The following is a 23,340-nucleotide window of genomic DNA, read 5'->3' as shown; positions in this document are numbered from 1 at the left end:
GCTGGCAGGCACTTCAGCTGCGGGAGTGCGTTCACATGGAGGAGGAGGAAGAAGGAACAAGGGGCAAAGACACAGACTTTGTCATCTCTGTGTGCCTATAAATTGTTAGTCTGAGTGATCTTTTTTAGTCTTGATGAAGGATCAGGGCCAACTGAAGTATACTCTTTTCATGGATTTTCAAATATTTATCTCTTGCTCCTATGGCTGAAAACGTGCTTTAATACACAGTGCAATCCTGCGTTTTGCTAAGTAGCCCTATCTCCCGACTTTGCACCTCAGGAAACAGCGACTGTTACAGACTATCAATAAAACCCAAGAAGCACCAGTGCCCACCATCGCATGAAGCAGTAACTGGTGCCCCGTTCTTGGAGGCAGGGCCGCCGGTGAGCCCGCACATCGCAGCCCTCCCTCATACCCTTCTCGTCCCTGAGCCCTCTGCAGGACTGGAAAACACCGGCCCCACCGCGCCCAAGCGGGCCGGCCCGCTGGGCCCCAGCTGCGGCAGGTGCGGGCGTGGCGGCGGGTCTCGCCCAGGCGGCCATGTTGCGGTGTGTAGGTGGCGGGGCTTAGCACCACGGGTGAGGGTCGTGCTGTGGAGGGCACAGGGAGGAGACGACGGAAGACGGAAAGCTCCGCCGCGGTTCAGCTGTGCCTGGAGGTTACCGGCGCGGCGCCGCCCTCCGACACCTGTTGGCGACAGTTCGCGGGTGTCTGCCTCTCGCTCTGCAGAGACTGAGCGCTCCGGAACGTGGGGTCCCCCTGCGCTCTGGGGACATCGAGGCGAGGCCGCCGGGGGGTGTTCGGTGGCTGGGCGAGGCCGGTGCCGCTCTCGGAAAGCGCCGGGGGGAGCGGCGGATAATGGCCGGCGGCGTTGAGTCACCGCCACGGCCCCACCTGCGTACTTAACCGCCGCCGGGTGGCTGGCGCCGCACTCGTGGGCTGTGCTGTGGCCCAGAGCGGCTCCTTCCTCACCCCTCTCCTCCTCACGGGGCACTCGGCTGCGGCGAGGCAGCCGCTGCATGAACGTTTGTTTCAGGAGTAGAAGCACCAGCAGCCTGCAAAATGCCGAAGCCGGTAAGCGGGGCACGGGTGAGGGAAGGAAGGGAGGCAGGCGGGCAGGCACGCACTCCGCGGGGCCGTTTAGGGGCTGCCCGAGCTTGGGCGCCTGGCGGAGCTGTCACCCCTGGGGCTGCGGCATCGCGCTTTCGCCGGGCTCCTTCCGCTTCCACTGAGACAACTGAGTCTAAGCCCCCGAGCTCCCGGTACCGGGACGGGGCTTTTGGGCTCGCAGAAGTTCTCCGCGGTACGAGGAGGGAGCTGCGGGCACCCCCCGCGCCTTACCCGGTAGCTCCAGACCCAGCCAACTTTAGGCGGGAGGAGCAGTTGGAGCAGCTCGCTTTCGGCGCCGAGGTGTAACGGGCGGGCGCCGGGCCGCTGGCGGGACAGCGGCTCCTCGGGTGGGCTGAGGCGCCGCGCCTCCCCTTCCCTTCCCGTCCCAGCGCCCCGCTGGGAGAGCGGGAAGGAGCCTGGGGAGCAGTGCTGGAGAGGGGGAACGGTGGATGGCTCCGGCTTCTGCAGTACTCCATGATGGCAGCATACAGATCTCCCGAGCAACTCTTGAAAGAATTGCTTCCAACGCACTCCCACTTGTGGGAGAGATGGCAAAACTGATCTGACTTCCATTTACTATTTGCATGGACCGTGTATTTATGTACAGGAAACACATATTTGTCTGTAAACGCGGGAGAAACCTTTTTTTCCCCTTCCTTGCTTTGTGATCTAAAAGCTAAATACAGGGACTGTTAATACAGTTCTCCACAGTGCTCTTTACCAGCTGTTATCAAAACCCCGTTTCTTCTGTTTGTGTGTAGGGTGTTTTGGTTGGGGTTTTGGTTACTTTTCTTTTTTTCAATTTAAAAACTTGGCTGTCTTTCATCTCTCCTTTTTCTTGACGCACCCCCCACCCCTTCCTGATCATCTGGTGGGTCTTTTTACTTGTTTTGTTTTAAAGTCTGCTGCTCCTCTGTCAGTTAGAAACGATAATTCCCTTGGGCAACCAACTGCCTGATGCAAAGCTCTGAGCCGTCATTGGAGCAGACCCACTTTTGAACTCTGAAGGGCATAATCGGAACAGGTTGTTGTTGCTATCTATTTTCGATAGAGGCAATATTTCTTAAAATGCAGTGCAGTGAAGGACTTGGGTAAGTATTAGCTACACCTTGTGAAATAAAGAGTAAACAAGCTTATCTTAAGGGTAATAAGCAATTGATGTTTTACCACCATAACATTATAGTGAGGTTAACTTACACACCCCCCACCCCCCCCCCCCCCAAAGGAGTGCTTGGGTTAACATTGCAGTTTCTGTAAACCTACTGAAAATTTAAGGGAAAAAAAAAAAGGATGCTCAATCATTTTAAGAACTGTTCAGTCTTAAGATGTATTTCGTTAGTAGGAGGTGATTTATTACTGCATATAAAAATAGGTACAGAAGGAACCCTTCTGCAGCTGGAGGAGCAAATGGTTTACAAAGCATGGATATAAAAGGTCATGTGTGAATAATCTTTCTCTGCCTTATTATCCATTTGCTAATTGCGGAGTGCTTTCTTGAAATATCCTGGTCAGAATAATCTGAAATCCTGGTTTAGGCCTAAATCGTACTGGAAGCCATGGATAAGTGTGGAAAAACTCTTTTACTTTGTGGAAAACATAAGGCTGCGTTCATCCTTTTACCTGACATGACTATGTTCATATTCCCTCCTAGATGGTGATTTTTGTTTGTTTCTTGGCTGAATAGCCAAGGTGGATAATGGTTTGTGAGACGTGACCTACTAGCTGGGATTCATGGACCAGACTGTGTCAATAGTTTGTACAATATAAGTGGCTTTTTTTTTTTTTTAAAATCTACTGTTGCATAGGGGTAGTTGCTACCTTACTTCATACAGAAAGGAGGAGTTTTGCACAGGTTATTTTAATAAAGCACACTGCTTCCGACTGAGACTGGATTTGGATCCTTCCCAACCCAGCTCATTTAGTCTTAATACAGCTAAATAGGATTTCTGTCAGTTTGTAGAGAACAGGGGGAGAAGATGTGAAGCTGTCGCTCCAGAGGCAGAACTGTGCTCAGGACAAGTGAGACAACAGCCTTTGGCATGTGTGAGGAATGATGGCATGAACTCTTGGGACTCACAGTGAAGTAGTTTTAGTTTCTGATGAGTATTTGACATGGGTACTAAATATTTATTACCTATGCTTGTTTGCATGCGTCTTGTCTGCATGGCATAAGTAAATATGATGTTGCTTGGCAGTCTTCGTGCTGCTGTGGGTTAAGTTTGACACATTGGTCATCCATTCTTTACAAGTGAAAATTAAGATGATAGCAGTATTTTGGCAGCTCTCCCCCAACCCCCAAACTACTAAGTTAAACCTTTATATGAAATTTTTAACAAAAACTCTGCTTGCATGCACAAAGCTTATAGGTAGTGTTTGTAATTCGTTCTTTCACAGTAAACAGGTACTAAGCCTATTAGCACTGGAAAGTTAGTGATTTTGTTTTAATTGTGTACCAAAGTGAAGTGTAGAAAGTCAGCAGTATTGCAGATTCTGTGGCAGCATTTAATCACAATTAGTTGGATCTGATGCATGTTTACAATGCTCTAATTTTAGTAACAGTCCAGAAAATAATTGTGAAATAAATACATTTGTTAATATAGGCAAGTGTTAATCTATAATTTCATGCAGGCATTCTACCATGTGTAACAGTTACAAAATAATGAGTTGTCTCTGAGGTAAGCTGTAAGTATGTAACTTGTACCCAGTTAGTGGAGGGGTTGTGGCTGGGAGGGAGCTCATTAACAGTTCAGATACATAATTTCTATCTAGTCTGTGCAGAGATTCCTTGGGCTTTGCAGCTGGTGAATTGCTATGTAAGGAAATGCAAGAGATGTCATCTTGGCCAAATCTTGCTGTGTTACCTGGGAAGAAGTGAAACAGTGAATAAACTCAGCCTGGCATCTTTTCATTACTGGAGTGTCTGTGCTGTTTGCATTTTTCATAGATGCATGTTACTAGCTTATTTCTGTTTGACTCATTGAATGGATGGTGTTCCAGCAGAATTATATCCTTTTGCAAAACAAGCCAATCTTATAAATTGTGTCTACAACAGCATGGCTGTGGACTAATGAACAGTACTTACTGAAAGAGGAGGAAACATGATCTCTAGTCTATAGGCCTGTTCATTTGATCTCACCTAGCTGCATTCGCTGTTACTTTAGTGAAGGTGGAGGGCTTTTTTGTTTGAGGTTTGGGTTGGTTTTTGTTTTCTCTAGAAGAAAAAGCTTCTAGAGAATTCATGAGAAATGAATTCAGCGTTTCAGTAGCGTGTTTGATGTAGTGTCACACAAGAACTTCTAATACTTGGGCGCATGTATGTAAAACTCTGTAGAGAGGACAGCAGTAAATGGAGTCTGGTGCTAAAGAGAACATACAAGTGAATAATATCCAGAAGCGCCTTTTTTTTTTTTTTAAATACTTTTATTAATGGCTTGTGGTCGGGAAGCAAAGCATGCTCATGAAATCTGCTAATGCCATGGTGTTGATTGAGGGGGGTATTATTGATACGGGGGGGGCACTGTATAAAGGGATTGGAGGGTTGATGGTAATAAGGTCCTATTGTAGTAGTTAAACTTAGAGGGGTAGGGGGAAGAAGGTCCCTCACTATATATGATAGGAGAATATGGATGGTGGCAGTATGACTCTCTTGTCCATGTTATCTGCAATGCATAGGGTTTCTTGAATGGAAAGCATTAACAGAAGGTGCTATTGAGATCTTTCCTTGCATACTTATCATCTATGTCCAGGAGAGAGAAATTCAAAGCAGAACTTAGAGATGGGTTTTTGGATGACTAGAGGCAGAAAGCCACCTCACGATAAGAGTTTTTGGCAAGTTTAGCCTGGTAGAATTAAACAAGCTAGCTCTTCCTTCCCCTCTATGAAACATAAGGAGTTTAAGTGCCAAAGAAGAGGAAGAACTGCTTTAAGCAGAACTTGTGGTGTAAGAGAATTCTAAACATTAGAGCAGTTAAGTGTGTGTGGTTGTTTTTTTATTGGTAGGTGATTTTAAATTTTTTTTTTTTTTTACCCCTGTTCTTGTGGGTTTTTTATTGAGCTGTTCCAAGAGTTATCATCCCTTAAGATAAAGTTTGACAAGGACACAATTTAATGCTCCTGCTTGTAGGAGTGGGGAACTAGAACTGATGACTCAAAAGGTTTTTCCCCGCCCTATGTTGTGCTAGTGTGTGCTAGGCATTGCATGGTTAGACAAGTCCTCCATACGTGTTTGATGTTGAATATACATGAATGCTGGGAAAAAAACAACAAACAGTTGGAGACAGCATGCAAGCCTTCAGCCAGACTTTTAGCTGTCTGTGAACAGATTCTGTTATTAAAATTCAGCAAGTTTCCATAAGCCAGCCCAGAGATGCAAGTGTTGCGGTAGGAATTTGTTCTACATACAAGAAATTAATACTAGTAATTGTGCCCAGATCTTCCTAATTTATTTTTGACTGTGTATCTTCTAACTACACATAGCAGTTTTATTTCCAAGTTCTTCACAGCAGATTGCTGTAAGTGAACTAAGAATATATTTTTTAATATCTTTTTATCTTTTTCTTTAAGTGCTCATAATTAATTAAAATACTCTTAGCTTATGGATAGCTATAGATTTAGTCAGGAATAAAATCTTACCCTTTCCTTGTAAGTAAGTACCCAATGCAGTCTACTTGATACCAGGAGGAATATACTCTGGTGCAAAACGGAAATGTAAGGAAGCTTCCATTTGCCAAATGTGATAACTCCCACTCAGCTGCAAAGGAAGGTGGAGAATTCTATTAATAAGTGTAAAGAGTATTTCACAGATGACTGAAGTTATAAGAGACTGAGCTCACAATTTTGCAAAATCCTGATTTACTATACGAGCTGAGTAAGCGTTTCTGAGGACTGTTTGTTCTGGGATGTTAGATGCTGCAGAGAAGTCAAGGGTGTTAACTGTTATGTTAGTCACTACTTAAAGAATTTCTTAGCCTTCTTAAGGGGGGAGATAAGCCTTCCTGTTCCTCCCCCTCCCTCTGCCCACGTCTTCCTCTGGCATGAAAACAGCTGTGGTACGTCAGGACTTTTTTGAGAGTAAGACTTCTCGATGACCACTGAAGATTCACGCATTGGTGGTGTTCTTGTTTGGCACTCTGTGTCCAAAGAGCTTTATGTGCACTGTAAATCCCATAATCACTCGGTTGACCTTGAAGGAAGGCAGTGCTGCCCAAGATCACTGAACCACACTGCATTCTGTGTTAAGTAATATATTTTAGCTGTCTTGTGTGACTGCTTTGAAGCCTGTTTTCAGAATTAGATAGCATTTAGCCTATGAGATGAGAAGTACAGCTTTTTGCAGAAGCAACTGAAATCTGTGGTTTTACTAAGCAGTGAATGGGATCCTTTCCCTTAGGAAAGAGAGAAAATTGTTACTATGTGAGGCTGGAAACAAGGCATAGCTCAGTGTAACAGCTAACCATATTGAATAGCTCCATGTTGCTCATCCATTCAAATCCATATTTTGTTTTTCTTTCTAGTTCCTATTTCATAATGGGGGAAAAGTCACCTGCCTTCTCCGCATCTGCTGTCACCTTTGAGAGAGCATGAGTAGCAGCCACGTGCTCAGCTGTGACTGATGAGCACCTGATACTATCAGCTGTCGAAGTAAAAATCCTTAGTCTAAGAATTAACATGTGGGACTTTCATCTTCTAATTGAGTAAGCAACAGAAACTGTTGCTTGATGACTAAGGACTTGTATTTGGCTACCTACTACATAGGCTCAATGTAAGAAGTGCTTGCGCTCCTACACATGGTCTGTGGCTGCCTGCTAGCTTCGAGAAGGGAGTATGGAATTACCCTTTTTGAGAGAGGGTATTTGTGCACTTACTTCTCCATCCCACTTTCAGGAGCAAGTGCTCTAGCTATTGTGTAAAACTCAGAGATATCACTGTTATCATCTCTTGATTTTGCATGAAAACATCACTGTTTGCTGTGGTAGCTCTAGACCCAGTGTGAGGTGTGTGAGAAAGGCTCCTCTGAGTTTGCAAATGCGTGGACACCCAGCTGATGAATCTTGAGCAGGCTTGTGAAATGGGTCTAGAGCTGCTTGGTTCTGCCAGATCACCATTCTGCAGATGCATAGAGGAGATTCATGGGCTGCCTGCTACCTGAAGAAGTAGAAATTTAAGAATCTCACATTTGTAGTGGTGTGCCTGAATTTAGCCTGTAGAGGACTTCAGAGTTTATGCTATAGGATCTGGACTTCAGAGATCTTTGTGGGAGCTAAAGTAATTCTTTAACACCTAAGCTGAATACACTTCAGTTGTGAAAGCTTAGCTTGCTTCACTTTTTGTAGAGGTAAGTGGTTACAGAAAGCTCCAGGTGCACAAAGTGTGTGGTGTGAATTGGTGGGTGGATTTGCATAATTGATACTCGGTGATGTCAGTGTGGGAGAGAGTAGCTTTCCATGTTAAAAATTGGCATGTTTTCTGCCCCCACTGTGCTCTGGGTATGCTTTGGGAGTCACTGGTACATATTTGTTTGCCATCAGACATCTGTAGTGAAGGGCCTGTGGAAAGTTTTGTCTCGGAAGCCCTCAAGCTATTTTAGGGGTCAGGAAGGACCTGATCCTTCCAGTCACTTTTCCTGTACAATCTATAACTTCTCAAGAACAATATCTTTGTGCTTAGGTGACATTCCAGGACTTGCACTGACCTACCTACCTTTATCTGGGAGCAAATAGTGCTTGTTGCATACCATTTGAAGTACCTTACTGGGAAGTGTAAGCACTGTAGTGTATTGGACGTAGAACAGGTTATTAAGCTATCAGAGGTGATCACACCATATCATCACACTTATAAAGTTCACAAATGCCATGTGATACATTTCACCAAAGTCCATGAGGTAAAATGAAAGAGACTGATTATGGACAGGTAAAACACAAGGGTGGGATATTAAGTCAGTAAATCCCTCTGACAAATGGATTCATATCTTGAATGCAGAATGAACATACATCATTACTGAGTAGCATAACAAGTTACACAAGGCCATTTATCCTTAAGAAAATGGAGTTCATGTTCCTTCTGCACTTTGACTCCTTTGTATAAGAACATGGCTGTCCTTGTAGGTCAGGTGGAAAGCCCCTGTAGCCTAATAGTACACCTCTGGTGTTGGCCTGTGGAAGAGTATTTCAGGGATAATGCACCATTGCTTTCCTCTGAGCTGCTGAGGTATTGAAAGTTCCTATATAATGAGTTACTAAGTGGATTTCTGAGAACTTGTCCAGTCTCCCCTTGAAACCATGTGAACTCTAATGTCCACAGTATGTTTTAACAAAGGCTGTCCTAGATAACCTTCAGGTTGTTTGTAAAGTTATCTACAAAACTCCTTGCTATAGCACTACTTGAAAACCTTTTTTCTTGTTCAGTGGTGATGCCCTGTAGTTATTCTGTTGGTAGAGCAATGAGCGTGTGTCCCTTTTCCACCCTATTCATGTAACTGATGAATCTGTATGCTCTTATGTCCTAGCCTTAGTTAATTTTCTTCCAAACTGAGAAGTTCTTAACTAGCTTAGGGACTTGATCCTTGAATGGAAATTATTCAATTTTTTTGAACATCCTTGAGCTCTTTCCTGTTCACATCTATGAAAATACTGCTTTGTATTCTGTAATGTCTCCATCTGGGAAGAGCAGAGTTGTTGAGAACATTTCTCCAACAGTTGTTCCTGGTCCCCTTAAATCCTCTGGGCATAATCCTATGAAAGAGTAAATCATAGACTTTCCTTGTATTCACACAGCTCACCCTGCTCCAGTATAATGTGGTTTTCTTCCACCTCAGAACAACAGTCATTGTACCTTGCATGAGTGCGGTTCATGCAGGGTCTATTGAAAGTGTAAAGAGCTGTGTACTGATAGGCTGTGTTGTTGCCTGGTCTCCAGGTGAGCATTTGTCAGACTTTTGACTCTCCAGAATGCCTCTGGGTTTTCCATGCACATTAGTCTCCAGAACCTGTTCCTCTGCATAAGCATTAGAATAAAAGGCAGCAGCATTGGTACTTGGATTCAGGGGAAGCTCTGAGGCTGTTACAGCTTTTATTTAGGTTATTCATGCCTTCAGGCCCTGCCCCTGTTTGTTGTGACTTTGTAGTGTGGAGTTCAGCTTTTACTTGAATTGGTGTGTGTCTGTTTCCAAATGAGAAAGCCAAGCAGAGGTATGAAATGATGTTTGTGTTCTGGATAAAGCCTGTAAGATACTAATTTTTTCTTTTCCCTTGTGAGGATTGCAGAAGGATCATATTTAGCTGACTTACATAAATATTGGAGATGTTAAATTGTCAAAAAGACTAAAATGATAATAAAAGTTGAGATATTAAACTTCTGTATTCTGTATTATCTGCACTTGGCCCCATGCTGATGTTTCTGATGGTAGACCCCAAAAGATTATCTAATTTGTTCTGAGCTCTGGTGACTTCTTGAGATAAAGCTTATTTGAGAACTAGTTGTGGGTTCTTTAAACTTCATGTGTAAAGCCTCAGTTTCACAACTTCATTATGTCCAATTAGATGCAGCAGCTGTCATGATAAATGTCTATGTATGAAGGACTTTGATCCAGTAGCCCGTAGCTTCCCTCCATGTTTATCCTGCAGGTGCAAAAGACCTTTGTTTTTCCAGTCTGTGTTCCTAAATGTATCCTAACATCCATCTAGTTGAGGACAAATGGCTCACCTAAGCAGCAGTATTGTGCTGAGCCTGCTGTCACTGGCTTCTACTGTGCGCTGTGTTCCTTCTTTAAAGAGTTTACTGCTGCTTGTATGCAGATATTCTGACAATGCTAATAGAGTATTTATGCAGTATCAGAGAGTCTTTAAAGTGAATGTTAATGTATTTCAATAGAACACCATACACCCTCCTGCTGCTTCCTAATGTTGTCTGTGTTCAGAGTTAACCATTCCTACGTCCCTCTTGGAAAGTGAGAGCAGGTGTTTTGCATGAGAAACATCTGGGCTCTGAGTACCGAGCTTTAAGGGCAACATCCTGGGGCCTTTCAGGCTTAAACTGCATTGGTTTATGTCTTGCCAGAACATAGGCCTGTCCCAAGGTAACTTTGTATGTTAAAAAGATTTTTGGAATTCTAAAATTTTGGAAAGGCCTCTCTCTTCCCTCTCCGCCCAGTTATTTCTAACTTGAAACAGACTGATGCAGTTGGCTTGTTAGGAGAGAGCTGGGGGGAACTTTGGTGGGTGGAGAAATATTTTTCTCTGGGAAGTGTACTTCCTAGGTTTTACTGAGCAACTCATGTTAACTGTAGAGAACTGACCAGGGGTGGAGGACGTTGGAAGTCTGAGAGAGGCATTTGGGAACCAGGGCTCTCAGAGGTGCAGCATCACATGGGCTTGCCACACCTGCATGAAATCTTCCTGATCTTCTGGCATGCAGAACATTATTGCTTGACCAAAGATAAAGAACTGAATTACAGCCATGGGTGCTTCTCAGCTTTACATGCAGATGCCTGCTACGCATTTATTATATGCTGACAGAAGATATACCAGGCTTCAGTTAAGGAAACTGAGATGTGCAGAAGAAGATGCCATCTAAATTACATGCCTATCTAAACTAAAAAGGCTTGAATTTACGGTCTAGGATTATCTTCATGTTTAATTATAAGGAGGACTTCATGTTGTCTCGTGAAGAAGAGTCAAGTGACCTGGCTGCAAAACCAAACGCAGTAGGTTGGCTTTCTTGTGATCTGTTCGTGTATGCTGGGAGGGAGAGGGAGGTTTGTCCTGAAGATTCAACCTGCTAAAACTGGAATTTCTGGATGACTCCCGCATCTGGGTGTTCAAGGTTTTCCTGCCCGTGTGAGCCCTGCTGCCTGCCCTACCCCCTGTCTTTCATTCAAAAGAGTGTAGCTTTCAGATTTCACTTCAAAATTATTTTTGGCTTCTACTCAAAGTACTTTTTCTCCTTCGAAGAACTTATTTTATGTAAGTTGTTGCAAGGTGCCTTCACTTTACATAAGAGCAGCGAATACCTGGGTTCTTACTGCCTTTAGTAAGCTTAAGAAATTTCAGTTAAGTATAGCTGATATAGTTACTGCTCCGTAAATACTAAGGATTACTATCAACAATATGGTTGTACAAGCTGTTGCTTGTACTAGCATTTAAGCACTAGTAGTTAGTATTAGCATTACTAACATTGTACTTACCGATTAGCAGTTAAGACTAACAACTGTGCTGGGCAATATTAAAGTAACTACTAGCTTCTAGATTATTGTATAAATGATATTTACCCTCAGTGGTATTTCCTCCTCTCCAGGAAGGTGAGCAAGGTTCTAAGAAACAAAGACCAGCCTACTTAGCTCCAATTGTACCTGTTGCAGATACAGCAGTACCTAACTCTGCTTCATAGACTTGCAGGAATTCCAGTGGAAGGTGACTTAATGCTCCCATTTATTTGCAAAGAGGAAGCAATGTTTAACACAATGAGATTTGAAATGGAGCGTGTCCTTTGGTTCACAGTCAGGTCTTCTTGATTTAACATGGTATGCTGAGAAACTGGGTCAGTTAAATGGGAGAAATGAGCTTGCCTTGTCAGTCAAGTGGATGCCAATGAGGTCGTCCCCTATTTGTGTTTTGTGAACTGATGAAGCTGTTTTCATCCTTGTTAGCAAACTGTGCTCTGTAGTGTGGAAGGGAACACTTGGGACTCTTTCGTTGTGCTGTCATTGCCCTCTGAAATGCTAGGTGCTGGGCAGGTAGTTCAGAAAGGATCCGGGCATGGGAGCAGGAGAGGAATGTGTTAAAAGCTTGCTTTGGTGCTGGGTTGTACGTCTCTTTCACACTCCCTTGGGAATCGTATTCTCCCCACAGAAGAGCAATTGGAATTTGGAGGTTTGTCATTTGCCTTCTCATTTTAGATTCTTGGAGATCCTTTAAATTGTAAAAACGTAGCACTGGGGAGGATCTGAACTTAAGTTGTCTGAAGGCTGCAGCAATGGTTATATAGTATCCCAGTATTTTACCACTCCAGCAATTATTGATTCTTTTCCTGTTATCTAGCCTGCAAAATAAGCTTTTGGGTAAGGTTTAAAAGTTCTTGTCTTCTCCATAAGCACATCATGTTACAGACAACTCCTGTTTGGAAAAGATCAGCACTATGCTAGCGAACCAGCCCCTCTGCTTGAAGAGAAGGAAGAACACTCAAAACCAAAACAAAGCACCAGCCAAAAAAGCCCTGAAACATTTAACCAACCCAAACCCACCTGACCTGCAGATTAGTGCAAACTCCCCTTGATTAACTTGCTCCCTTCCAAAAGAAACATTCAAATTTGGGTGACAGCATTCCAACTGGCGAGTCGTCAGGCAAACAAAACAGAAGAGTCACCTTCTGTCCTGCATCCGGTGACAAATACACTCAAGAATGTGATTTTTATTTTTTTTTCTCCTATGCAATAGCATCACACCAGGAAATGTGGTGCTTTTCTGGGCGTTATAATAGACTACAGTCTACAGTCCTGCTGTGTGTAGCCCATTGTTTGCAAGCCTGTAATTTGTTCTTTGTCTGCGTCTTGTACGTTCTCACATCTCCAACTATAACACCTGCAACTATACCAAGACCTTTGAGGTCCATCCCTGTCCTTCAAAAGTTTCCGTTTTGTTCTTGACTAGGTGCTGTTTGTGAACCTGTAAATGCACTCCATCTTCCAGGGACTGTGACAATACCTAACTACATTTTCTTACTCCACCCCAGCACACTCTCATCCATCCCCCTTTCAAGATCCTGGTCTGCCATGGAAAGGTCAGAATACATGTCCCTGCAGTAGTTTCAGCAAGGTGACAGTGCTGAGCTTAACTGGGAAGGAAGTCATGTTTTGGCAGTCCTGCAGCAGTAAATCATTTACTTGATATTCGTGACACTATCTCTTGCTTTGACAGAAGCTATGGATAATTCAGTTGTGCAACTTGTCATTTAGTTGTCATTTCACATGGCTCAGATTTGTTGTATGCCTAGTCTGTCATATGGGATCCCATCAAATATAACAGATGAAGTTCAATCCATCAGGCAGGTTATTCTGTTGGAGAAGAAAGAGAATTGACTCTAAGCGCTATGTTCTTGACACATTGAGAAGTACTAAAGAATAACATAATACATTGAACTAATACCTCTCTGGTTGCTTGGGTTATTCGCTCTGCTGACCCTCCCAGAATTGCCCTCTGTGCAGTCTGAACTATTGGCTGTTGGCTGAAATAACTTGTGGAGGATAAAGAAATGCAGACACTGAAGCTGTGAGCAGGTCAGCTCTGAGCTCTGGAGCCCCTAGGGGTTTGGTTTTGTTTTTCATTGTTGGTTTGGTTTTTTTTCCTAATTTGAAATTGAAAGTTTTCCCAGAAGAGTTTGCAAGAGCTGTGATTACAGGTACTCCATCAGTTAGGACAATATCTTCCTTTATTGTTGGGTCTGGAACCCAAGAGCATTAATGCATGGAAGGTGGAAGAATAAAGAGCATTTTCAGGGTCCTTCTGAAGCTGCTACATGAAATCACTTTTCTTATTACCAGATTCATTTACACACATCTATGAACAGGTCTGGTTGCTAAGGTTGAAATGAAATTATTTTGTCCATGCAGGTGCATTGCAAATCAGGACAAAAAAGCTTGTCTGCTGTTTGTTACAAGTACAATAGTAGTTGTTGTGTGGCAGAAGAGTAGGCCTGCAGAAGTGTGTATGCAAGCTTAATACTACTGTTTTCTTAAGAATATTAAAATAGCACCACTTTCTCTTATTTGTTTTTGGGAGGAAAGCATGTCCGTGTTCTATATGGTCAGTTCACGTATGTGCAAGAAACCTTAACAGGCCTGCATGCTGGTTTTCACAGTACATGCTGTGCAGGCACAGCACTTCAGAATGTAGTTGATCTGTTTATGTGTACTAGCTATTTGCCTGGTATTTCCAGACATCCAGAGACTGAAGAAAGAAGGCATTCCTGTCTAGCTTTCTCCACCATGATACTGCTGATTGCTACCACTTGGAAAGATACTTCTCTAATATTTGCACTTGTAAACCTGCTATTAAAGAGGCTCTGGTCTTTATCCTTCCTTGAAAAGAGGAAGAAAACATTCCTGAGCATTGTCTGAGGCATTTAAAGCTGCATAATATGATGATATGCAACACATTAAGAACTGGTTTATCTTGTGTGTATGGGTAAAAGTTGGTATTTACTGCCCTTTATCTTACGTATTCACTGGAAATAAACTGTGTGGTATTTTAAATGACTTGCACAACTTCATGGTTTCACTGAACCATTTTATTATAGTGAATTAAGTGAACTTAAGAGACATTGAATTTCATGCATCAGGGTATAGAATATCCATGATGGCTTACTATGTGTGAGGGCTGTGTTGTTTGTTTTTTTTTTTTTCTGTTCTGCCTTCTTTTCCCCTACAGTGTAAGATAGAGTGTTTGCAGTGGAGATGTAGTATCAGGATAACTTCAAAGATACCGTGTTGCCTGCAGCTAGAGGCAAATTCTGGACCAACAGGATATAGCTCAGGAATCAAACTTAAGGGGAAAAAATAAAGTCTACCTGTGCATGCATAGTGCCCAACACACCTGGAAACTGGGCATGTATGAGAGGAAGGGGTTGAAGAGGAAGTGTCATCTTGGGTTCCTACCTGGATGTTGGATCTTACACAGGGAAGATGTTGCCACTCAGCTAGTTGGTAGTGTGTTCCCTCCTTAAGATAGAATGTTTTCTGAATATTTTTCCAATGGCACTTTAAATTTCTAAGTTAGGTACTGTATGGTGTATGGTCTCTGAAAGGTTGCAGTGCCCCACAGGTTGGTCTACTGACTTAACATTAGAATAGATGTGATTTTAAACAATGAGAAAAAACCCAACCAGAAAGTAAGAACAAATGCATGACTCAAGGGCATTGCTAAAGCAAGGACGATCCCATTCGAACTACTATAACTTCTAATACAAGAACTTTCTATAGTGTTACAATTACTTAAACTGTATTCTGAAGTTCACTGCAGTTCTTTCATCTTACTTCCACTTTCTTGTCCTAGTTGGAAATGTATGGAATGTGTTACAGTCCACCCTGAACAGTCTGAAGTGTGGAACTGGTGTATAAGTTCTAGTGTTTCTGTTGTCTTTTATGATTCATGAAGCTTTTTTCCTTTAAATGCAAATGGCGTTGCCTTTTCAGTAGAGTGGTTGTGCCCCTCTGGATCAAATTTGTTAGCAAATTTATGCAGTCTAGGACAGGGAAAGAGGAAAAGCTTGTGTTCTGTAATGTTTCCTTAATAACCTTCTAAGGCCCTATTTGTCATTCATTTCAAGTATGTTATTCTTGGACATGAAAGGGTAATGAAAGTGTCATGAGATTTGCTTATTGAGAAGGAAGTTACATCTTATTGTCTAGGATTTTTAGCATGCTATGCGCATTTGAAAACCCTTATGTCATGTAAAACAGCCATGTGCTTTGCTCCCTCTCCACGCACCTGTGCTCTGAAACAATAAAAACCTGCTTTCTTTTTGGTTATGACTTCAGTTTTGTCCTGGGGTACTGCCAGGACCTGCCCTGCCTACTGCACAGGGTAAGCAGGGCTTCACTTGTGAAAGACATCTTAACTGTGTCTTGTTCTTTTTGTTGCTGACAGAAATAAGTCAAGAGTTCCTTGTTTTCCACCCCAACAGCATCTTCAATTGGTTAGCACCTTGGGTTTTGATTTAATTATCTTGGCTCCACGGGGAGTTTTATGTGGTCTGAGCTGAATGCCAAACTGGTTGTGTGTCAGCCTAAGAGACATATGAGGATTTCTCCAGACTGTCTAAATCAGGGTTTCAAGTGGCTTAAGCTCTGGTTGCCTGCTTCGTTACCAGCTTCTCTTGTTAAAAGCTTATGTGGGGTGGTTGTAGGACATCTGTTCAGAAACACTGTTGAAGTTGTTCTTCTGTAAATCAAGGTGAAGGTTTGGAGATGAGAAGCAAGAGGACCTAATATGTCAAGAAGGAGACTCAAAGGATTTTCCCACGCAGTCATCAACCCATTGAAGTGACAAGTGCTTGAGGCCCTGTCTCTCCTTGCTCCGACTGTCATGTGGCTAGCAGCTTGTCTAAGGGCACACCAGGGAATTCCTCTTGATCCTGCTAGTTGTTCAGCCCTTTGAGAACACAGAAATTAACCTATACCACATGCCCCAACTGTCCTTGAAAGCTTTTTTGGTAACCAAGTAATCATGTGCCTGCATGTTTATGGCTTTAAATGATTGAAGTGGAAAGCAGATTACTTCAATTTTTGGTCTTAATGCTAAAATAATTCTTAAAAGATGTAGGAGGTAGATGGCTTTAGCACTAAATAGCTCACTAAGTAGCCTATCCTTTAGGAAGGAGACTGCATCCAGAAGGGTCTTTTAGGGTTAGAGTAATGCAAGGTATTCCCCTAGACTAGGGAGTTTACCTTTTGTTACTAATAAATATCCACTAAGGAGACACAGAGTAAAAGGTGAATGTACTAGTATCAGCTGGAATTCTGTGCTTGGCCAACATCCTGCAGGCTTTCTGGTAAGGAATGGGAAGCACATCCTCTCAAATTCTTCGGCTTGTAAAGTGATACTTATTTTATATCCACTGTGGAGTTTCAGCGCAGAGTACAAATAACTTGTACAAAACTGTAGATTACAAGCATGTTTTCTCAGAGGGGGTAGAAAGGGATTAGAATATGATTAGGGATTTGTTGTTAAGAGGGATTAAGCAAGAGGAGCTTTTTAAGGTCACATTTTCAAATTGTAGCCTTGCTGTTCCTGAGAATTTGGTATCTGAACTTCTCCCTTCCTACACTGGAAACACCGTTTGAGAAACCTTGGGTTCTTAAGGCAGAGGAATAATGGAGCATGGATCTTAAATGCTACAGTTGGGAAAAGGAGCTCTTAGCCTTTATTGCTTGTTCTTCCTGCTTTTAGAGGACTTTTTTTTTTTTTTAATGCTAATTTAAAGGACACTGCTTTATAAATACAGATTGAAAGTGACAAGACACCCAAACAGTCGTCTTCTCTGGTTCAGTTCTGGGGTTCCATGTCTTGGAAACTGCCTTCTGTCGTCTTTCTATAGGAGCATCATCTGGGAGAGAGCAGGAGAAAGAAACAATTCAGTAAAGGCTGAAAGACACTTGATGCCTTCATGTCTCACTGAAAAAGGATGCAAAATTTTCTGTTTGACTAAAACTAGCAGAGGCAACTTGTTTTGTTTGCAGTTCTGTGTTAACTGTAGCACTGATTTAACCTGACATTTATCCTAGAGTTTAAATATACTTAAGTGGCTGGAAACTGCTGCAGTGTCAGGGCTTTGCAGTGAGTGATTCTGTTTCTTTTCTGCCTGTTCCTCTCATTTCTTCAAATGATGCCCCTGCACTGGGCATCAGTGCTGCAGCTGTAGCAGGCTCTCCTGGGCTGTTCTGTAACATTACATTTCTAAAATGTTGAGAAATTGTCACGAAGCCTTACGTGCTTGTAGCTTTCCTGGCCTTATGTTTGCTTGTCCACTTTTTCTTCTCTTTCCTTCAAACTACCAAGCCACCAATCTGACTTGCTAGTAAACTCAATTACACGATTATCCCAGAGTGGGGTTTTATATTTGTTTTGGGGTTGGCTTTTTGAGATACATTGCAAGCAGTATAGTCTCCTGTAGTCAGAACAGTTGGAGGTAATCCTGCCCTGATTTGCCATTTTGCTGGTCTTTATGCTGATCCCTGCAAGTTTAGTTGCTGCTCCTGCCTCCTGATTAACTGCTAATGGACTTTTTCTAGTCATTAAACACTCTTGCCTTCTGCGTACAATAGTAATCTCTGTCTTGCAGTCTACTTCTGCCATTGCAGTAAATCTGGTTGTGTTGTTGCTTCACTAACAGCAATAGCTTTATGAACTCTTGCCCTGTAGCATCATTCAGTACCTGTAACTGCTGGTTTTATGTGCTAAGTAGACTTTTTTTTTTATGAGGGGAAAGAATCAACATGTATCAGGTTAATGCTGATTGCTTCCTAAGAAAAATCTGCAGCCTTTTGCCCTTAAAACCTCAGATTAATGCCAGCTCTAATATAAATGGAAGTTAAATTATAAGTCTTAAATTTAATTTAGTCATTAGGGCCTTTTGTAATCCAAGGGATGGCCTGTAGGCAACTATGTTGTGTGCTTGCAGGAGCCATTATTCTAAGGGAGTTTAGGCCTGGAAATGGTCAAGTCAGAAATTCTCTCTCATTTAACTAGAAGCTCAGTCAAATTCTGTTTTGAGTGGGAAAACCTGCAAAGCAATCTGGATAACACAGCAGAGTCAGTCCCCCAAGTAAGTGTGCAGGTGTGGTAACACAAATCTAATTGGGGCTTAAGTGTGTATATTAAAGAGGTTACCGTAGTGCATCAAAGCGTGGAGACTGTACTGTACACAAAGTACTGTGTTAACACCAAGAAATAGCTTTCTGTAAGTCTTAAACAATGCTTTTTGTTTTTCTCCTTAGATCAATGTTCGAGTTGTTACTATGGATGCAGAGCTGGAGTTTGCCATCCAGCCAAACACTACGGGAAAGCAGCTGTTTGACCAGGTCAGTGAGGTTTGGTATGGGCTCTTGTTTAAGCTTAGAGTACATTTCAGACTATAGTGTTTTCTTAAGACTGAATTCCAAACCTACTTTTCTTTCTTCTCTCTGCCTTCTAATCCAAGGGCCCTGGTATGAGCTAAGAGCTCTAAATTTCATCACAATAAAAGAAAAAAGCAAAAATCCTTGCAGGTATGTTATGTTCCAGTGAAACCTGTCTCCCTAGCAGTGTTGGATGGTAAACTGTTGTAAGGGATCTAAAATGTCTACGCAGCACAGGTAGCATGTAAAAGTTCACCTCTTGCTGTGAAATACATCTTGGAACTTACTGAATTCTGAAGTTGAAATGTCGTCCTGGAATCGGGACTTCAGAGGGCTGACAGACCCATCAGAAGCTGGGTTGGAGGTAGCCACATGCCACAGGTGTTTGCCAGACTACTAGAAAACCAGTAGAGTTTGTGATCACTGTGCAGCAGCTATAGCAGCATGCCTTGTAAAAAGCCTCTGTGCAGCAGGATTGAACAAAGACTTGTCCAGCCTGCCCCCAGGGGTTTGCAAGGAAGTGGAGGGCAGGAATTAGCCAAGACTCTCCTCCCATACTGCTATTCTTCCTGCTGCTGTATTAACAAAATACAGTTCTGTTTGGGGATGAACCTACAAAGGTGAGATAAAGACAACTAAAACAGAGTACTCTGTAAAGCTGTTACTCTTTTCTTGGATAGCTTGCTCTTATAAAACTGAAGCAAGGCTGAGATTTCAGTAGAAAAATTTACTGTTCTGGAATTTAAAAAATAAAAAGTTTGCTTATAGCTATTACTGCTGGAACCCTGAAAACCAAACCAGGAACAGATCTGTGCAGACTTCAGTTACACATATTGAGCTGTTTATGAAATGTTGCAGCAGTTCATTTGTGCTTCTTCTCTCATCCCCTGCTAGCCTTGGTAGCAAGGGATGCCTAAACTTTAACTCAGGTAGGCAGAACTGGCTAAAAAGGTCCATTCCTTCTGAGTTTTTGTTGGTACTGTTTCTTGTTTCAGTGAGCTAGCTGCGACTTGCCAGGCTTTATGATAACTGTGCACTGAGAAGTGCTTGTCAAAACCAGACAACAAACAAAGAAACAGAAACCAAACACAAAAGCCCAAACCCCTAACAAACAACAAAACGTTTAGTGGGTCCTTGGAGGGAGTGAAAGGAGGAAATCTAATTATAATCTCTGCAGAACTTCACAGTATAAAATAAAGTACTACAGACTGTGTCTGGCATTAAGTCTAACTTTAATTTCTTTGGATTATTAATGATATGGGATAAAGTATTCATTGGAAATTTGGTGAATTGCATATGAAAGGTGTGTTTGTACGGAGCCAGCCTTTGTGTTTGACTTCCCATTCACTGCTGATCACCCTTGTATCAGTGTAAGTTCCTCTGCCAGCCCCTTCCATGTTAACCCAAACCAGACAACTGTGGTTTCATCTCTGAGAGTGCAAAAATCCAAATTACTAAAAGCCAGGTTTTTAAAAGCAATACCTTAGATCAGACAGTGTAAGTACCTCCTATGTCCATTATGACAAGGACTCCACAAGTATGTCCTATGTCCTTTATGACAAGGACTTCCCCCCTCCCATATATTCACTAATGTTTACAGCTGTTAAGAGTCAGGGTCATCTCTCTGGCGGAAGAGAGACTACTTTCTTGACCTCCAGAGATGAAGCACAAGATCTTGAGAACATGGAAAAAGGTGGGGATGCTTTGATTCCAAGATACTTCCAGCTTGCTGTCTAGATAGTTCTGCATTTCTGGGGTCTGCTTGTTGCAGCACTTACTGCTGCTATTGGGATAGACTGTCACCTCATGAAGATCTGCTCCTTGCATCCCATGGCTTGGGTTTAAAGCCTCTGATTGAAAGTTCTTATCCGTAGTCCATACCTTGTTATGGTGTACTTCTGCATATCAAGAGAAGACTGAGGTAGAAGTGCAGAGCAAAACAGGGGAAGGTCAAGACTGTATGTTTAGCTGCAACTGTTCTGACATCCCCTCTTCACTTCTGCTGTGCAAGCCTTTTACTAGGCCCTTATCTTGGATGGAGTTTACACTCAGATAAAGCCTGTGGAGGCAACAGGTTTTCACAGGTATGGGGAGTGGCCCAACTTGACCCACCCTGAGAGGAAAAGGGCATTGAAGAAGCAGGCTATTTTTAAAAACCACAAGATGATTTCTTGGCTTGAGCTGTCAGCCAGCAAGGCTGCTCTGGCAGTGCCCTTGAGCTTTAGGCTTTGCTGTCATAAGTGTATCCTGCACGTAAGGTGAGTTACAGCTCCCTTTTATAGAAAGGGGGAAAGAGTGGAAAGCTGTAATTATGGAGTTCCGCTCTGCTCAAGCCAGACCTCTGTGGAGTTTATGCTACAATGATCTGAGGTGTCCTGAGACCCTATACAGTGGTGGGCTCTGCAGCTGGCCAAGAGGAGAAGAAATTCCCATGGAGGAGAGTGTGCCACTGGTGGTGTCTGGGAGTAAATACGTTTCTGGCTGGAATGGGAAGGCATAACATTTGCTGCTTTGTGCATTTTGGGGCTGGGGATGGGGAAGTTGACTCCCATCTTGACTGTGCCTTGGTTCTTAGTTCATCCTTGTTTTGCTATGGAAGAGGTTTACAGACCACTTCCCAGAATGTAGGTGAAAACATTCATAACATTATTCTTTGTATTGGAACTCAAAATGGCCAAATTGTAATGTTTAGCTTAATACATTCTTCTTCCTTGCCTTTCAGGTTTGGGAAGAACTTGAGGGCTTACAACTTCTGCAAGTTTTCTAACTTGATTTGTAGAAGAAGTGTACTTTTTCTGTTGTAAGAGACATTCAGAGGGAATGGCCTGATAACTGCTTGATTCATGTAGCCCTATTTTAACAAAGTTGCCACACTTTTTTGTGCAACAGGAAGTACCCCTGCTCTTCTGCTGGCTTTAGTAAAGCCCAGCTCCGTCCCTTCTAAAAATACGTGTAGCTGTCATAAACTTGTCTGTTCTGTGGGGAAACGAGCTGCTTGGGGGGAAGAGAGGAGGGGAATTCTAGTCCAGTAAAGGCCGAAGTGCTTTCAGACCCTAGGTCTTTAAGTTGAGGGGCTTGGGAGCTTTTGTTTGGGTGGCTGTGGGGTTTGCTTGATTATTTTCATTTTCTTAACATAAACTCTAGTTAGATATGACTGGCCCTGCTGAAGTAGATGTGGGAACTGTACCCTACTAAATAGAGCCCACAGTGTGTAGCTATGAAGCTGTCCTATTTCGTCAGCTAGGGACTGGTTTCTGTATCCTTAAAACACTGTATTTGCTTAATGGCATTTTTCATACTACCGTGTGATTTTCTTAGTCTGCTCCTGTCACTAAACTTCATAGATTGCCTATTATTGGACAATGTTGTACAAACAGTAAGTCTCAGTGCTAATCAGAATGGTGCATTTCTCCCCATCTCTTTTATCAACCCCAGGAAGCTTCTGGCTTCCAGATACAAACTTCTTGAAAATTTAAGGGAAATGTAATGAAGTGTCCTGAAATCATTGTTTCTCTCAAGTCCGCTCTCCAGATGGAGTGCCCAGCAATACTGTAAAGGGGGACAGTGAGGCAGAGCTGACAGCAAACTACTGGGCTGTAAGAACAAGCAGTCCAAGAGCAGGAGGAAGTCAGGAACCTGTTAGGCCATCTCCTCCACTAAAGAAAAGGAACGTCTCCAAACAGGACTATTTTCACTAGTAAGTGTGCCATCCAGTCAACGGATGGTGTACCCAGGGATTTCATCTTGTTAGGATTAACACTTTGTGAAATTAAATCTGTCCTGGTGTTGAGCCATTCCTATGTTTGTGTCCTTCAAAATCAGCCTGTGTGTGAATTTTAAAAAAGAATTCCCTTGGCTGGGACTACTTGCAGCTTGTTTTAATTCTCAGATCTGCACAGGGAGCTCACTGCAGGAGCTGTGTGAACCATCCTGTAGTTGCTTCCTACAGCCAAATAGTCTTTGGTGACTGGCAGACAAGATCACTTGAGTACTGCTACCTAGTTGTAGTTACCACTAACACCATTACAGACTATCTCACCGTAAGCTTTGGTGAAAGAAGTAACTTGTCTGCTTCAGCAAATACACTTTTGAGAAGATACAGTAGATTTTCCAGGGCAGAAGCTCCAAATGCTGCTGGTGTACCAGTCTAGCAGTTGGTGGCCTCTCACTTGTCCCATTCATTTCTCCCGGTTTCCCCAGAATCATCATCTTCTAGGAACTGCATGGGACAAGTAGCTTGACCTGTGCTATTGCTGTCGTCTACTGCAGCTGTGTATCTTTGTCAATGAGATGAAATTAAGAGATGAGATGCCAGATGAGTAGGATTAGGCTGTTGCCTGCACCTGCAGGCAGTGCAAGAGTTGAGCATACTTGCACCTCAGGTGCTCTGTTGCCTACAATAATTGATTTTTTTCTTTTTTTACCCTTGTGTTGCAGGTGGTTAAAACCATAGGCTTGCGAGAAGTGTGGTACTTTGGTCTTCAGTATGTGGACAACAAAGGATTCCAGACTTGGCTGAAGCTTGATAAAAAGGTAACAGACTTTGGGCTAATTGCTGAACAAAGGTTAACACTTTTATGATTCCTGATGTGTTATTTGCTCTAACTTTATAAACCTTGTACCTG

The 23,340-nt window shown here is 42.7% G+C and overlaps 1 protein-coding gene across 1 annotated transcript in view; it reads left to right on the top strand.

The window, feature by feature from the left end:
• Positions 1 to 502: 502 nt before the first annotated feature.
• Positions 503 to 23,340, top strand: part of EZR (ezrin) — a 35,922-nt gene continuing 13,084 nt past the window's right edge. Inside the window, exons 1-3 of the mRNA XM_061471655.1 lie at positions 503 to 1,074; positions 18,596 to 18,679; positions 23,153 to 23,248. Coding sequence (XP_061327639.1) covers positions 1,063 to 1,074; positions 18,596 to 18,679; positions 23,153 to 23,248 — 192 coding nt within the window. The 5' untranslated portion in view covers positions 503 to 1,062. The remainder of the gene's footprint in view (positions 1,075 to 18,595; positions 18,680 to 23,152; positions 23,249 to 23,340) is intronic.

The sequence above is a fragment of the Pezoporus flaviventris genome, unplaced genomic scaffold (genome assembly GCF_033815535.1).
Source record: "Pezoporus flaviventris isolate CSIRO_AGI_PZ_B2104156 unplaced genomic scaffold, CSIRO_AGI_Pfla_v1 ptg000066l, whole genome shotgun sequence".
In the NCBI taxonomy this organism is placed as follows: Eukaryota; Metazoa; Chordata; class Aves; order Psittaciformes; family Psittacidae; genus Pezoporus; species Pezoporus flaviventris.
This window is presented reverse-complemented; position numbering and strand designations above follow the sequence as displayed.